Source organism: Dermacentor variabilis, chromosome 6, assembly GCF_050947875.1.
Source record: "Dermacentor variabilis isolate Ectoservices chromosome 6, ASM5094787v1, whole genome shotgun sequence".
NCBI lineage: Eukaryota > Metazoa > Arthropoda > Arachnida > Ixodida > Ixodidae > Dermacentor > Dermacentor variabilis.
Window position 1 is genome coordinate 26,986,956 of NC_134573.1, and position 18,232 is coordinate 27,005,187.

An 18,232-nucleotide genomic window follows, 5' to 3' on the forward strand; every position below is an offset into this window, starting at 1 on the left:
TGCTTTTCACAGCCCTCTTGACATCATGGTGTCGTTGAAGCGTAAGAAAAATTATTCACAGTGTTTCTTGAAGTCTTATACTTCAGAATTCCAGTGCTTCGTGCCTTCCAGGAAAGGCGACCAGTTCGCATTTTGCACGACTTGCGCATGCGACGTGAGCGTGGCCCGCGGCACTAAAGGAGGCATAAAGCTGCATTTGGCGACTTCTGAACACCACAGCTTCCCTTGTGCTGCTGAGAAGCAGAGGGCCGTGAGCAACTTGTTTGGCAACAACAATGAAGACAGTGTTGTGTGTGCGCGGGGAGTGCCTTTTCACTGGATTTCTCATTAAGCACAACTTGCCTCCGAGCGTGAATGATCACGTTGGGCCGCTTCTGCACAAGATGTTCCCGAAGTGTGAAGATGCAAAGCACTACGGATGCAACAGAACGAAGACAACTGCCATCATCGATGGAATGGCTGCGGAGGCGCAAGGTGCAATGGGGGAAAGCCTGAAGCACTGTATTTTCTCTCTTGCAGTTGACGGCAGCAACAACGCCTCGTCGCACCTTTACCTGTCGGGGCAACCTACTACATAGAGAAATGCGGGCGGTTTGAAAGAAAACCCATGCAAGCACTTCAAGGAGAGGTTACTGCCGACAAAATTGGCAGCCTCGTGCACCACGCATTTCGTTCACTTGATATACCTGCGTCGAATTGCATTGCATTTGGCGCTGGTAATTCAAAGTAATTCTAGGAAAGAAAAATGGCGTAGCTGCTGTTTTAAAGGAAGCGCAAGAAAATTTCATTGTAGTTGGCTGCCCGTGCCACCTGATCAATCTCGCAGCTGAAAAAGCAGCTGCCTGCCTACCTGTCAAGTTTGATGAACTCCTCGTGGACATTTTTATCTTGAGAAAAGTGCTAAGCGTAAGGACGGACTGGGCAAATTTCAAGAAATTCAGTGTTGAGACATGCAAAATTTTGAAACATGCCCCAACACGGTGGTTATTGCTAGGCAAGTGCCTGAACAGGATGCTGGAGCAGTGGCAGCCACTGGTTAGCTTCTTCTTAACTGACACTAAAAACAATAACAAGTGGGGGCCAACTTTCCTCGAACTGTATCTGCTCCCCCGGATGCTTGCAGCTTCGGTAGATGAGGTTAGGGAGTCCAGTGAAAATTGCACCAAGCGAGGAATGCGAAGGTTCAGCCTGAAAGCACTTGGCACGCTGACCCAACTCACTAGGAAATATTGTTTTCTTCTTCACGTCTGATATCAATTTAGCATATGGTTTATTTTTGAAAACTTCGATCCCTATTTTTGAAAAAGCACATTGTATGCTTCAGTCACAAGTGTCTCAGGTTCATCTCCTGAACTCTATTTTGTTGCAGCTGCTCAAAGAGCTTTTAACTAGATTTGTTCGGCCTAATGTCATAGCCTGCTGCTTCACCACTGGAAGTTCTTTATCAGGATATCAAGAGCCAGAAGTGTGACAGTGACCTCATATTTGGGAGCCAAACGTGATTTGTGGTAGAGAAACTGAGTATGCCTGAGAAACAAGTTATTTTTTTTCCAGTCCACGATTGCTTTTGTGCAGCCTACAACTGCATTAGGCACAAATTTCCACTTGAACATGCAACTTACACAAATGCAGCAGTAGTCAGGCAGGACTCTATCCATTGCATCCTTTCCAAGTCTCGGTTTCTTTGTTGAGAAGTTTCCGCATCTGCTGCCCCAAGATGCAGATGAAACGAGGGAGCACGCTACAGGTGCACTGGAAGTTCAGTTTGCTGAAGTACAAGCGGACAGTTTTCCAAAGGGCAATTTAAAGAAAGAAAGGTGCAATGCACAGTGGTGCTCAGCAGCTGGAGAAGTGAACGCAGATGGAAAGCTCGCATTTGGCCAACTGGCAAAGCTGATGCTTGATTTGCTGGTTGTACCGCATAGCAACACACAATGTGAGAGCATTTTCAGCTCGGTAAAGGCTCGGACTGAGTTCAGGACTTCAGTGTGCAATACAGTCAACGACTGAATTTTCGGACGCCCAAATTTTCGGACATGCGTGATATTTCGGACGTCTTCGCGGCACCGCCACGAGCCCCATAGAATGAATGTATAAGAACATCTGAAGTTTCGGACGCTCGAACCCCCCCGCTGTCCCATTTTCCGGACTTTTTGACGCGACGGAAGGTCCTTTGGCTCCTTGCGCAGTGCCCTTGCGAGGGAAGTCGACTTGCAGCCGAAGCATATCACCGCTTTGAACCACAACTAGCTGAATCTAGCCGTCACACACCGATTTGGTCTGGCCACGCTGGCTATGTTCGTCACCGCAAATGGCCGCACTTCCGCCTCCGGCGGAGTTTCCGGAGCGGCGCTATTTCGTTTGTTTGCGCAGGCCACGTTTTGGCTAGCGTGGTGTGTGGTTTTGCTGTTGTGTATGCTTGTGCGTTGGCTTGTGTCATGTGTGCTCTGCGACGCTAGGCCTAGGTGCTTCTACGCTCGTCAGCGAACTCCACTGTTCGCAACTTAGAGGATTTCACTTGCCTTCGATGGCCCCCACTCTGTCTTCGTCGTCTGCGCTGATGGCATCGAAGCGCGGAAAGCAGTACCGTACCCACGGAAATAACTTTTGAACAGTTTTTTGACGTTGACAACGAGCTCAACTTCTGCACAGAACTGACTGACGAGGGAATAGTCCGTCAGGTTGTGGGGGATTCAGAAGACTCCGATGTTGAAAATGAGGAGCCAATGCCTGCGCCGCCTACAAGCGCCGAGTTGACGCGAGCACTGTTGACTCTTTCATCGGTGTACAGTGCTGACATGACCCTTGCTCAGGTCGAGGCGAATATGATCGCATGCAACCGGAACGCCGTCCAAACAACAATGAACAAGTTCTTCAAGCCACTGCAGCAATAACACTGCCTGCCCGACGATGCACATGTACATAATAAACCGGCAGTCAGCTGCATACAGAGTTTTTGAACGCCCCTTTTTATAGCACCTTCATTGATGCTTTGGAAGGGTTTCGGAAGCCTGGTACTTAGCCCTTTACCTCTAGCTCCGAGAAAAAAAAAGAAAAAAAAAGGTGCGTTTTTTTTTGCGTGCATTCATTTTTTCGGACTGCCTGAATTTTCATACGTTTTTACGTTCCCTCCGAAATCGTCCGAAAAATCGGTCGTTGACTGTACAGCTCTGCTGAACGTGCAGCTGGTGAAGGACGATCAGTCCGGGCCTTGCTACGAGAAAATGTGCTCAGCTACGTCGTTGGAAGAAATCGAAGTCTGCCACCGTCAAGTCACTGCAATATCATCATCATCATCGGTCTGCTTTATGTCCACTGCAGGACAAAGGCCTCTCCCTGCTATCTCCAATTACCCGTGTCCTGCGCCAACCGATTCCAACTAGCGCCCGTGAATTTCCTCATTTCATCGCTCCACCTAGTCTTTTGTTGTCCTCGATTGTGTTTTCTTTCTCTTGGTACCCATTCTGTAACCCTAATGGTCCAACGGTTACCTAACCGGCACATTACATGAGCTGCCCAGCTCCATTTTTTTCTCTTGATGTCAATTAGAATATCGTTTATACCCTTTGCTCTCTGATCCAGACCACTCTCTTTCTGTCTCTTAACGTTATGCCTAACAATCTTCGTTCCATCGCTCTTTGCGCAGTCCTTTACTTGTTCTCAAGCTTCTTTGTCACTCTCCAAGTCTCCAAAATGCACTGATAGTACACCTTCTTTTTCAATGATAATGGTAAGCTTCCAGTCAGGAGATGACAATGTCTGCCGTATGCAATCCAACCCATTTTTATTCTTCTATGAATTTCCTTTTTATGATCAGGCTTCCCTGTGATTCACCTAGGTGAACATACTCCTTCACAAACTCTAGAGGCTGACTGGCGATCTTGAACTCTTGTTCCCTTGCCCAGCTATTCATCATTATCTTTGTCTTCTGCATATTAATCTGCAATCCCACTCTTACACTCTTTCTGTTGAAGGGGCCCTGAACCACTTTTTATCGAAGTGGAGAAAGACATTTGAAGTGAAGATAGGGTATTTCAGAACCACTTTGCTGCAAAAAGTACTTCAGTGCGTTCAGCAGAAGCATAGTTATCGGCAATCAAACACGGCCTCAGCTGTGCTCCCCTTCCTCCTCCAATGCCCTGCACTGCGAAGGCTACAGCAGAGACGTCACCGTGGCACGCAGTTCAAATTTCCGATTTGGTGCCTATGCCGCTCGAAACGTAAGCCAAATGCAGCTGTCCTCAGGGAGCTGCAGTGCGCTTAGCCACTGGACTTGTGGTGGCACCTCGTGGCAGCCACGGTGTAGCCGAGCGCAGCGACTGATAGCAGCTGCGTATTGGAGTGGGCTTTATGACAAAATAAAGCACACAGAAAAGAGCGAGGATTATGGGGCTTTTGAAACGAGAGTGTTCGAGAAAAACGTGATTTCGCGCTCCGCTTGTGAGCTCCACGGACTGCGTGCGACAGCAGAACTTGGCTGAGATGTTCACAACAGCGCATGCTACCTGCGGACGATGTTATTTCACCAAGCCCGAAGGGTGACTCAGGGCCCCTTTAAAGTCCTCGATCATTTGTTGTAACTCGTCTGCATTGTTGCTGAAATGTCATCAGCAAACTGAAGGTCGCTGAAATATTTGCTGTCGATCCTTACTCCTAAGCCTTCCCAGTTTAATAGCTTCAATGCTTCTTCCAAGCACGCAGTGAATAGTATTGGAGTGATTGTGTCTCCCTGTCTGACCCCTTTCTTTATGACCTTCCTGCTTTTCTTATGCAGAAGTAAGGTAGCTGTAGAACTGTTGAAGCTCGCAATAACGAAGTCAGCGGGGAACGCAAAAAAATTTGCTTTCGCGAGAATTTTGTTGTTGCGAAAAGTGGCAGTACAGGTAGGTAATGCATCGCAGAACAAAACTTTACTGTCGAAGTTCCGTTAGCCTACTTTGGCAAGCTTTGCTCGAGGATATAGAACCGTATTACCGACAGTACAAAGTGCACCGCGTGTGTCGACCAGCAGTGGCAGTACTGCCGTATCGCAGTATTCTCGGTCAATTGCTTTCAGAAATGCGATCACTTTTGCGAGATATTGTGTGACTCGGCACCGGACGCAGAGCAACAGTGCATGCAGCAGCATTTCTCCAGCGCACGCTGTTGCCTGTAGGGGCCGACGCGTCCGGTGCCGATCGCAAAAGTGATTGTATGTCGTGTACCTGAAGCCAAACTATAGAGATGACGGCCCTTTCGCGCAAATCTACGTCCAGCGTCGAATCCGCACGCGATGCCTGCCGTGTGTGGCACCAAAGCTTGCATTCTTGAAGCAAGGGATGCATACTCCCGAACGATCACTCAATCATGGCCCTATGTATGACACTCCACATGCTGCGACCGCCATCTCAACCGCCACAAACAATTCCATGTCGGTGGGATGTGGATTTCCTTGTTTTTGCTGCATTTTTCTCAAAGAGGCGCACATTACGCAGTGCACTGCTGCAATCGGCAATTGTTCAAAACGCGCGTCCAGTTTCGCCTCACGCGCTTGGCCTAGGCCTCGCTGAGTCGTCACCCGCGGAGAAGCCAAACTGAATGCGCGTTTCAAACAACGATCTACGACCTCACCTAGTAGGCATGCAAAAACCGTCCTCACATGTCGGTAGAAACATGTGTGCCGCTTCAAACGGGCGATGAACAAACAAGATGGCGGTTATTACGTGTTTCCAGCACACTGATCGCTTCCGGTCTAAAGTCTACTTTCGGCTCTTGGTTGTTCTTGTGAACAAAATGGCGGTGCCCACACAAGTGTAATGTGGTGGTATTTTATGCAATTTTAGTGCAAAACAATTGCATTTGAGCACATTTTGGGGCCTGCTAGCCTTGCGTGAGTAGGTAATATGCGGAGTTGCATTCTGGCAAATTTTGTGGATGTGGGATTGCAGTACAGTGACATTTCGTTGCCGAGCGGTACGAAATGCACGGCGGGTATACGAAAATGTTTCGTTATCACGAGAATTTCGTTGTTGCAAGATTTCGTTATCGCGGGTTTTGACTGTATTCATGTAAGCATTCTGTACTCCTTGATTACGTAATGCCTCTATGACTGCTGGTATCTCTATTGAATCAAATGCCTTTTCGTAATCTACGAAAGCCATGTAGAGAGGTTTATTGTACTCCACGAATTTCTCGATGACCTGGTTAATGACTTCGATGTGATCCATTGTAGAGTATCCCTTCCTGAAGCCAGCCTGTTCCCTTGGTTGACTGAAGTCCAGTGTTGCCCTTATTCTATTGGAGATTATTTTGGTAAATATATTATATAATACTGGGAGTAAGCTAATGGGCCTATAATTTTTCAATTCTTTACAGTCTCCCTTTTTGTAGATTAATATTATGTTTGTATTCTTCCAGTTTTCTGGGATCCTTGCAGTCGATAGACACTTTGTATAAAGAGCTGCCAGATTTTTAAGCATTATGTCTCCTCTATCTTTGATTAAATTGACTGTTACTCCATCTTCTCCTGCCGCTCTTCCTCGTTTCATGTCTGGCAAGGTGCTTCTGACCTAATCTCTAGTTATAGGAGGAGTTTCTGTATCCTGTTCATTGTTTCGAATAGAGTACTCCCGAGTCCTCTGAGTACTGTACAGGTCAGTATAAATTCTTCCGCTGCTGTTATTACCTTCGAGATTGCTGATGATATTACCCGCTTATCTTTCAGTGCATACATCTTGGTTTGTCCTATGCCAAGTTTCCATCTCACTGATTTCAGGCTGCACCCATTTTTTACGGCTTATTCAGTCTTTCTCACGTTATAATTTGTAATATAGCTTCTTTTTGCTTTGTTGATCAGTTTTGACAGTTCCACGAATTCTGTCTTATCTCTTGAGTTGGACACTATCATTCTTTGTCGTTCCTTTATTTGGTCATTTGTTACTTGGGAGAGCTTGCCTACTGGTTGCCTTAGTTCCTTGCCTCCCACTTCAATTGCTGCCTCTGAAGCCAGCCTCGTTACGGTTTCATTCATTACCTCTATGTCATCATTATCATCGCTCTGTTATAAGGCTGCATATTTGCAAGTACCAGCCTAAATTTGTTTGCTTTTACCCTTACTGCTTCTAAGTTGACCTTTTTTTTTTCTTTACCAATTTTACTCTTTCTCTGTCCAAATTGAGGTAAATACTAGCCCTCACTAACCTATGATCACTGCACTTTACCCTACCTATCACTTATACATCCTGCACTATGCTGGGATCGGCAGAAAGTATGAAATCAATTTAATTTCTTGTTTCACCATTAGGGCTTTTCGAGGTCCATTTTTTGTTGCTATGTTTCTTGAAAAATGTGTTCACTATTCTCAGCTTATTCCTTTCTGCGAATTCTACCAGCATCTCTCCTCTAGTGTTTCTAGAATCGACACCGTAGTGGCCGATTACCTGTTCACCCGCCTGCTTTTACCCCACTTTTGCATTGAAGTTGTCCATTGCTACAGTATACTGAGTTTGCACTTTTCTCATTGCTAATTCAACATTTTCATAAAACTGATCTACCGTATTTACACGATTGTAAGTCGACTCGAATGTAAGTCGACCCCCCCATATCGCTTGACCGAAAAAGAAAAAAAAACCCGAGGGCGCATTCGATAACGAAAATTTATTAGTAGCTGACATGGTCATTGGACTACTCGTCTTCACTAGTGCTGCCATCGTCATCGTTGCTGCGGTCCCACAGCGCATCGTGGTCCAGCGAAATTTCAAATTTGGCAAACGACTGCACCAGGACATCTTGCAGAACAGCAGCCCATGCCAAATGCACCCAACCACACGCAACCGTCAGGGAGGCTCTTTTGACAGGTCCGGTTGGTGTAATTTCGCAGTCTTCTGCCGCCAGCCACTCGTTGTACTCACGGCGGAGCAGAACCTTAAAATTAAGGCGGAGGTCCGGGCTTATTTCATGACCACGTCGCACTTCACTGGCAGGGACCGATCATGCATTTCAGCGACGTACGCCGCAAGCTTAGCCTACAGCTCCGGAAAGCGTCCATACTTCAGCACGTGGGAAATTTCTCACTTGTCGTCGCACGGGTGAAAATTTCGCTTCGCTGCAGTCGCCACTCTCGCACCACCCGTTTAGAAACATCGAAATTGCGGCCCGCTGCGCAGTGATTTGTTTCTTCGGCGTAAAGGATGGCAGCCCTCTTGAACACTGCCGTGAACGAGTGCCGAAAGATTAGTGGGCCTGCAGCACTCATGACGACTGGGGAAGCGTAGAAGTAGCACGTAGCCGAAGTGGAGCGCGTCAAGAAGTTAGTCAGACCAATACCAATGCCTTTAAACACAGAAAGAGAAACCCGCGAGCGGTGTCTGCTCTTCCATGAACTACCGATACTCCCCGCAAGCGCCGCCCTTCTGAGGGTGCCGCCGCAAATGGGAACAGCGGCGCTTTTATCAACTATCGACACCCCCCCCCATGAGTGTTGCATGCACTGTAAGACTCAGAAATGTTGAAAAACCCTCCCGAAAAGCGAACAAACACGCGGGATAGCGAAAAGATACGGGTAGGGCCATTGAGCAAACATAAAATTGTAACTACGTTGTAGCTCTCGTTGGTATTGCTTTTTTTTGGCGGGGCCATGTTTTGGTTTCGATTGTAAGTCGACCCCCCAACTTCAGACTTTCAAATTTTAAAAAAGAGGTCGACTTACAATCGTGTAAATACGGTACTTCCTCATTGTGACTGAATGTTAGAGCGTAGGCTTGTACTACCTTTAATTTATACCTCTTATTAAGTTTGAGTATGGCTACAGCTACCCTCTTATTAATGCTGTAGAATTTGTCTATGTTGCCCGCTATGTCCTTATGGATTAGGAATCCTATTGAATCCTATTCCGTATTGCTTCTTATCTGGCAGACCTCTACAGCAGAGGACATAGCCGTTATTCAGCAATGTATAAGCCTCACCAGTTCTTCTAATCTCAATAAGGCCAATGATATCCCAAACACTGGCTGATAGTTCCTCAGAGTCCTGCTAAGCTAGTCTCACTCGACAGGGTTCGGTAAGTAAATGTTGGCAGGGTCAATTTCCATTGACAGCCTGTCCAGACCCACAGGTTCTTAGCACTCTCGGCTGCCTTACTGTAACACTGCAAAATAAGTAGGTGAAATTGTTGGACATTAGCTGTTGCAACCCTCCTCCTCCCACTTGCAAATAAATCCCTTTTGTGAAAAAATTTTATTTGTCCAATGTGCATGGCATCAATGGGGCTATGAGGTGTAGACGAAGACATAAGATGAATCTCGTAGACTAGCCAGATCACATGCTCTCCGTGTGTGTAAAAAAGAAAAGAAAAAAAAAAAGCCTCTCTCATGGTGAGTCTCCCAATTTTTGGAGACCCCAGGTTGGCAGGGACGCCACTGATCAGACGCCTATAATCTTCAACATGCCAATGAGCAGGACAGTCGAGCTAAGAGGTGCTCATAGCGTGCTTGTCAAAACGGGTGCCAAAAAAGCAGCACTCCAATGTCGTGCTTGCAGTAACAGTGAACACCCAGAAGCGGCAGCAAAGATTGATGTGGATGAAGTGGCCAGCAGTCTGGATGATGGGTCTGGCGATTTGGTCGCCAACTTAAGTGCAATAAATAAGGCTGTCATGGTTTACAATACTGCTGAACCAACTTATTGCGATTTTAACAATGTACAAGGTGTCTACCAACCAGGAAAGCCGGGAATTCTCGGGGATGTTGAGTAGTGCGGAAACGCTCGGGGAACTTGTGCATCTATCAGGGAAAGTTAGCTGCAATTTTATTGAAAGGGAACGAAAGTCGTGCTATTGCTGGCTCAAGTAACGGAGAGGAATCGTATGAAGTGTCTTTGATGCCGTGTACAATCAACAACTGATTTTCCGGACGACCGATTTTTGGGACATGCCCGATAATTCGGGTGGCTTCGCGACGCCACCACGGACCCATAGTTTCAGTGTATAAGAATGTATGAAATTTTGGGTGCAAGAACGTTTCAGCAGTCCGATTTTCTGGACTTTTTGCCATGACCGCAAGTCCGAAATGGCATTAGTGAAAGCCACCACCGTCGCCATTTTTATTAGCTTGCCGCCTCAAACCTGTACACTCAACGCAGATCTGCTGGCAGCCGTAGCCACCACTGCAGCAACGCTAGGCCTAGCTGCTTCAACATTTGCTATTAAGCTTCTTGCCATTCTGTACCATGTTTTTCATTGGAAGAATTCGCCACTGTCAGCAATGGCACAGGCTCCGCCTTTGTGGTCCTCGCGATTGGCTTCGAAGCTCGGAAAGCATAACAAGCATGGTGGGAAGGGGCAATTGTCACGGTACAGATTATGTATTCCTTAAATATACACGCGTGCACCTGCCACCTCCTGTCACAGTACGAGCACCGATATGCCTAATAAGTGTGCTGGCAGCCCTTCAGAGCTTTTTCGGATGTGCCTGTGGCGATTTTAGCCCTTAAGGGCAGTAGAAGCATTCATTTTTTCGAACTACCCTATTTTCGGACGTTCTTGCTGCCCCTGGGGAGTTCGAAAAATTGCACATTGAGTGTAAAACTGACCAAGAGGATGCTTCAGATGGTTCATGCGATGAACCTGCAGCAGAGGGAGGGCGAGAACAGAAAGGACCTACATATTGGAGGAATGAACGAGAAATAAAGCGTGCCACTGCATCTTTGAAGGAGCTTGAGCTCAAAAACCTAAGTGTTGGCTGACGCCAATATACATTTGTGAGAAAGTTCGGGCCTCATATATATGAGCTTGCTCTCGGTTGATAGAAATAGCTCATATTAAAAAATATTTGCTTCTGTATGCATCTCCTTTTTATTCGTATTTGAAAATGTACGACTTGGTTTCCAGTTGCTTTTACATTTTTTTTATAGGTATTCGCTGTGCATTTTGCTACCCCCTTGCTTCTGTTTTCTTTTTGATTAAAATACACACTACTCCTTACTAATCAAACTGGATTATATAGTTTATTTTTTAACATGCTTACTAGAGAGCGACAGCATCGGGCGACCACGTGTTTTGAGAAAAGTGCGAAATACAAATAACATAAATACATGGCCTGCAGAAAACGTCTTTGTTAGTCTCTCTAGGCTTATAAACCTTTCGGGGCACATCCAGTCTTGTGTGCTGATTACAAATGTGCAATTTTCTTTTTTCAAAATTAATAAAAAGAGAAGTTACAATTCTTTGTGTTAGAACTTGTGGGGTCTCACACATGCTCTTGGAACAGAGGAACGACAGCACAGTAGTGCAAACAATCATAAAAGTATTTATTGCACTTGTCATACACTAATGCCTGCTAGCCGAACATGGGTGCGCGACAAGTCGAAGAAGTCGAACTTACCCCAACTGGATAGCGAGCGAATATGTCCGCCCCTGTACTTGACACCAACGTCTAATCGTTTGCGCGTACGGTTACGGGAATGGTGGCACGTTTGAGGGATCGTTTTCATCCATCCCAGTGCCTTGTCCCCCGTGCCTTTCCCGGAGCTTCCGCGTCGCTCGCCCAGTCAAAGGGGAAGAGCCCCGGTTGTGCCAGAGTAACCCCGCCGTTGGGTAGCGTTAGCAGCACCACGCTTGCGCACTCTGCAACCACACCGACAACTGCCGGCGCAAGGCCATGCAGCAAAGCTGGATTACAGGAGACACGAGCCACCTAGGGTAAACCACAAGATGTACTGCATCAGGAGAGCTAAAAAAGGAGAGCATGTATGTTCGTGGAGGTTCACAGAGTGCAAGTTAGCACTTCTATGTTCGTATCTGTACTTTAGCTGAAGTTATGAAATTCCAGTGTTGCAGCTTTACAAATGCGAATCCTTGGTTATTTCTACAAGATTTCAAAATATTGCAGTTTCCTAAGACACTATATCAGTTTATGTGCACTTTGACTTGGCTACATTCGGGCAAAAAAGAATAGAGAGAATGAAGTGAATTGATTGAGCAGAAGGGATGCAATGCTAATTCCAAAATTTGATACTTCAGATAAGTGTGTTTGAGCAAAACACAAACTAGATAAAGAACTGTCAAATTTACCCGTCAAGCTTCAATACCGGAAAATAATAGTTGCACACAATAAAACCACACAAAAATCCCTCCGCTGATGTCGACATAGGTGCAAGTATAGGCTTGTAACAGGATCTGCAAGGCACCAGCATGAACCTGCGTGAGTGCGTGAAGCACGTGAATGGGCATCGGCACATTGTGTGCAGTGTCTGAAGTAAAACTACACACGAGGACAAAAGGTAATGGTTTGCTTCACTGTTGTTATCGTCGATGTGGCACAAGATTGCACGACGCAGTGACTTGTCTCCGGGGCAATCTTCGGCTCATCCGAACCTTGCTAAATCTGACTTCTCTCGCCATAGGAAGCAGGGATGGCTTGCTCTTCGTTTTCCTTAGGTAGGTGTCCAGCTTCAAACTTTTCTTTAGAGAGAGTCAATTTGCCGCTTACGTTCGCAGTATGATCTGCAAAGAAACACCAGATAACAGTTTTCGAAGCAGGCCCATTGGCAGGCCTAGCAGACATGCGCTGAGCTGGCAGCGTGAGGGCACTAGTTGTCCTAGGAACAGCCAATCGGAGGGCGCATGCACGGCATGTACCACGTGCTTCATCAGATTGGCCCTGATTGTGTTACGTTTGGACTTTTCCTATGCAGTCACCGTAGCTAGGATGCGGGGAACTGAAAAGTGGAACTTTTAGCTTTCAAGTGATACCAAGATGGCAGCACTTAGAGGCAGGAAAAACTAGAGATAGCTCCATGAACTCCAGTGTTTCTGTGCGGTTCTGTGCTCCTTTCTCACCATCCGCACTGACAAAATAATTCTTTTCGGGCACTTAGGGTGCGTTTTTGGACAAATCGCTTTGATATGGTGTAGATTAGTCATTATACAGCCAAATCTCGACATAACGTATTACGCGGGACCGCTGAAAATCGTTCGGTATTTTGAAATATTGTTGTAATGAAAAACTTGCAATTATAAGCCAGTGGACAAACCTAGGAAGGAAAATAACGTACCTTGACAGTAGACACGTGTGGAGACAAGCATACACTCAAATAAAGATGTTTCACTCACTCCAAAGCTGCTTTATTTGAAGAAATCAGTGATTTTCTTCTGGCGCATGCAGAACACACGACAGATTAGGAATGCGTCTACATCTTCCGCTTTGTGCAATACCTCTTCGGGTACGCCATTTCACCGAGTGATGAAAGTGTGCACTTTGTTCATGTGCACTAAAACATCAATGTTCGACACAATCTCATCTGTGTTCGGTGACCCACAGTCGTCTTCCTTCGGGTCGTCATTGTCACTGGAGACGTCGCAAACGCAGTTAAGTCTCTTCGGTTGTCAGGTCCGCCACTGTTAGTGCTAGGCTGTCGCACTGCATGTAGTCATCGAAGGAAGATACGGCAGGCAAAAGTTCTGCAACCTCGGTCCACAGGTCTCTTGGGTTGTTTTCAGTCACCTCCAGGTCATCTTCAAGCTCTGTAGGCGCTTTGACAAGCCCTGCTTTTCGCCAGCAGTTGCTAATGGTGGACGCCTTCAAGTTTCATCAAATTCCTGTGAGCATTTCCGCTGCCTGACGAATAGGTGAAGGTTGATAATCAACTGCTGCACAAGGCGCTTACAAAGTTCTGCTTTCACACTCCTTATAATGCCCTGGTCTAGTCTGGTTGCAGCAAGGAGGAGGAGGAGGAAGTAAACTTTATTGCTCTAGAAGGAGTAATTCAAGCAAGGACATGTTGTTTGGTGGCAGAAGCTCTAAGCGAACGTGCGTCCAGCAAACATTCACAGTGTGAGCAGATCAGTTGTTGACAACCAGTAGAATTCTTCTGTCATCCGTCCTCATTTGGTCGTTGAATTTGATGAGCCACTCAGAAAAGAGATCTCTGGTCATCCAGGCTTGTTTGTTGGCGCAGTAGTCGTACGGTAACGATGAGACTTTTTTCATGTAGCGAGGCTTCGCGTGCTTGCCGATGACGATTGGTTTAATTTTCTTCGTGCCTGTTGCATTGCAGCAGAGTAGGTCTGTCATGCGAAGATGAGACTTCTTCCCTCCTTTGCACTGCTATCCTTTAAGTGCATTGTCCGTTCTGGCAGGAGCTGGTAAAAACATGCAGCCTCATTCGTGTTGAAAATATCGTCTTCAGAGTATGGTTCAGCCACCTCTAGAGAACTACATTGCACCACGAATCCACGCCTTCTCCGTCAGCAGCCATTTCCTCGCCGAAGACTACCTGCCAAGTTATTCTGTTCCTTTGGCGGAAACGAAAAAGCCAACCCGCACTGGCGTCTCAGTTATTTCAAGCGCATTGGTGAATTCGCAGGCTTTTTCTTGGAGCATTGGGCCAGACACGGGAACGTTTTGTAGTCTGGCATCTTCGAACCACGCGAGAACAGCTTGGTTCACATTTTGAAAGTTTCCCAGTCGCAGCCGTTTCCTCGTAAGAGCGAGTTGCGATTCTCGGTGAAGTTAGACAATCTTGTCTCTGTCTTTCAAAATGGTTGCGATGGGCGATGGGGCAATGCCATGCTGTCTGCATAAGTCGATTTGCTTTTTTCCTGCATCAATTTCCTGCAATACGTCCAATTTGTCCTGCAGCGAAAACTGCTTTCGCTTCTTCTTGGCGCCGTTGCTAGCTGCATTCATCATTGGGTCTCACGCAAGCATCGCCAAATCTTTGTCGTGAACTTCTTGGTGAAGTTTGTGGTTAAGTTGTTGGCACTCGACATGGTGATGGTGATAGCTACTGCACTCTCGGTTTCTGTTTCACGCAAGAGTTGCCGCGCTGTTACTTTTAGCCGAATTCGTAATACGGATGTTCCTCGGTTATAAAAGGGAAAATAAACTATCTGGGTTATTTTGAAATATGCGCTTTATTGAAATTCGTAGTTAGAAATATTTTTACATTGAAGATATGGGCAATCTGGTGGGGATTTTTAAAACATTCATAAATTTGAGAAATTCATTAATGTTGGGTTCATAGTAACGAGATTTGACTGTAGATGCATAGACAAATAGGTCACCCCAATGTTTTTTTTTTTTTCACGATTTTTGGTTCCTGTGTTCCCACTTAAAGTCCTTGGAGGGGATGTTGTGTTATCTTGGCGTGGGTTGTGCATGCGTCTAAAGTATTTCGTGCAAAATTTGATTATCTTTTGCAAACGGCACTCTTGGAAGGCAGTTGGAGTTCCCCGATGCCAGAACCCCTGCCTTAGGTCATTGGTTGATCATTGTGCTTGGTTCCACTCTACGGCTTGGAATAAAACAAATTCAAATATAAGCAAATGCAAAGCAAAGGAACTGGCAGCATGTTTTCCGATGACTGCTTTACTGCTGCAGAGATGTCTCTCAGCCAAAATCAATAGATAGGCAAATGTGGGCTTTCGACAAGATAGAGGTGGCATGGATACTGCTGTTAGCACTGTTGATTTGACCATTATTTAGGCTGCTGGTCCCTTGCATGCAGAGAGGAGGAAGGAGCGTCTGTTTTAATAAATTGTACTCTTTGGGAAAAGAAAGAAGTGAGCCTAATGGGCCTGTCCTCCACTTTGTGCATGACTTGCTCCAGTTATGCACAACTCCTTGGTGATGTCGTGTGGGCAGGTGTGATCTTCAAATCGGGAGGCGTGGCTGATCTGTATGCATTCTTGTCTTTGCAGGCAACTGCGCGGTCTGCCCCGGACCGGGAGCGCGAGATCAACAATCTGGTGCGCAAGGCGGACTTCAACACGGACCCGTATGTGCAGGAGTTTGGTCTGTCCATCAGCAACACTATGATGGAGGTCAGGGGCCGCATCCTGCCTCCGCCAAAGCTGCAGTATGGCGGCCGGACCAAGCAACAGGCGATCCCCAACCAGGGGGTGTGGGACATGCGGGGCAAGCAGTTCCACACGGGCGTTGAGATCCGCATCTGGGCCATCGCCTGCTTTGCGCCACAGCGCACCTGCCGCGAGGACGCCCTGCGCAACTTCACCCAGCAGCTGCAGAAAATCAGCAACGACGCAGGCATGCCCATCATCGGGCAGCCCTGCTTCTGCAAGTATGCCACGGGCCCCGACCAGGTCGAGCCCATGTTCCGATACCTCAAGTCCACCTTCCAGGGGCTCCAGCTTGTCGTCGTCGTGTTGCCGGGCAAGACCCCGGTCTACGGTGAGCGGATTGAGTTAGCACAGCTGAAGCTTGCCATTTCACTTAGCTTGGAATGCAGTTAAACTTGGATGTAACGAACCTCTATGTAACGAATTCCTGGATTGGAATTTTTCTCATTCCCCGACGCCATCCCTGACGCCCATGTATTTGTGACCCATGTAACGAAGGCGTTGCAGTGATCGACCTTGATGTAACGTATTTGCGACATTGCTCATTTTTTATCTTGAGCTATAACTCCACTGAAAATTTGTATGCGCAACACATACGTTTTGTAATAAAAAAAAATAAAATATAAGATAATGGGCAGGCTGCAAGAGGAACACGATGATAATGGGCTGGCTGCGACTGCGATGCGATGGTAATACGAGAGCTGCTAGGACACCTAGCACCGCTTCGGGGCAAGCGGAGCAACCTTCTCACATGCCCTTCGAGATTGACAGCCGGCGTGGCGTTTCCATCGTACAGCAGGGCCAGCAGACCACCTCAAAGGCCATGCTTTGCAGGTTTTGCTTGTGTAATTGTGACATCAGGTGGCACTACTATGCCTGCTTGGTTTGGCTAGTTTGGTGCTTGTCTGTGTTAGGCTTGCTCCTGTCTTGGCATGACAATGAGAGACTCCTCTCTCTCATTGTTGGCTGTGTCGGTTAGCTGTAAATATGAGTTTGCGATCGGGAAGCTAAAAGCTTTGTGGATTGGAGACAACCTTGCAATTGTGGATGTGGTTTCCGCTGGCGAGAAGGATGTCACTGCTGTTTTCAACATTGCAGCCAACATCCCAGTTCCCTATCGACAATTTTTAGTTCAAGACAAAGTATCTGCAACGCAGTGGATTCGGACACAAGTAGCCAGAAAAAAAAGGCTAAAGACGTCCACGTACGCTGATGTGCTCAAGGCTGTTCTTATGTGGTTTCTGGATGCACGGGTACGAAACGGGACAATAGGTGGCGTGATCGTGCAGCAGAAAGCTAAGGATTTTGCATTCATTCTTGGCCAACACGACTTCAATGCAAGTAATGTGTGGTTACAAGGTTTCAAGAGCCGGAACGGTGTCTTCGGTAGTTATTAGCGGTGAGTCCACTGGCAGCGATGCCTCTGCTTCGTGGTTAGCCGAGAAGCTGCCCGGCATTATCGGCTGCTATGAGGTGGCAGACTTGTACAACGCCAATGTTATGTCAGATGTTGCCATATTGCACAGTGGCGCAAAGGAGATTGCCACTGCAGAAAACAAAGCAAACTCCACGTGATGGTTTTGCTTTGCGCCAACATTGACTGTATGGATAAGAGAATATTGCCACATAGTAGTGATGGTAAAGAACACAGTAGCAATACTGTGAATGAAGAAACTAACTTTTATTGGGCTAACTTGTGCCCACACAAACAGGCTACACTTAAGGGGGGACGCGGCTTTCGCATTGCAAGAAATGGCCAAAAAATAGACTTTTTGAATATCACATTTTCAATTTCTATTACTCTTTTTCAATCTGATACCGAAATATTATCACTGTAAACCATGTAGAAGTGCTCTAAAAAATTTGTTTTATCAGCCAAGGTGGCGAAGAATTTTACAGAAATAAAGAAAAATCTGCATTTTCCAAGCCACAATATCTCCGGAACGGTGCAACCGAGTGCCGCCATCTTGGTCTTGTTGGAAAGCGCATTTCTCAGTCTTCAAAGTTGCAGATTCAGCTATCTCCTCCATACAGAAACATGCATACAAGAAGCAAATGATTAAAGGTCGTGCCAGAGTCTGCGTTTGGCCGCGCCGGCCACGTGACTCCAACGTGGTTCGCCATTGGTCCGGCACTCGCATCTGCTCAGCTCTTTGCAGCTCGCGAGTCTCTGTCCACTCGCCGTACTCTCGACGTGTTGAAACGGGCACTACGCGGACATGGCAGTAGCGTGGCTGATCCCTATGTTTGTGGACGTCTCAGACCCGCGGCTAAGCATGCCGAGCATCGGCGGGGCGGACATCACGACCAAGATTCGCGCGCGGAATCCGGACACACGGCTAAGCCTTTCAGCACTTGGTATTTCGGAATTCGTGACCAAGCACATCGCGCACGCAA

At 46.8% G+C, this 18,232-nt stretch overlaps 1 protein-coding gene across 1 annotated transcript in view; it reads left to right on the plus strand.

The window, feature by feature from the left end:
* The window catches only part of AGO1 (protein argonaute-1), an 85,923-nt gene that overhangs the window by 43,942 nt on the left and 23,749 nt on the right, over positions 1 to 18,232 (plus strand). Inside the window, exon 7 of the mRNA XM_075694897.1 lies at positions 15,677 to 16,166. Coding sequence (XP_075551012.1) covers positions 15,677 to 16,166 — 490 coding nt within the window. The remainder of the gene's footprint in view (positions 1 to 15,676; positions 16,167 to 18,232) is intronic.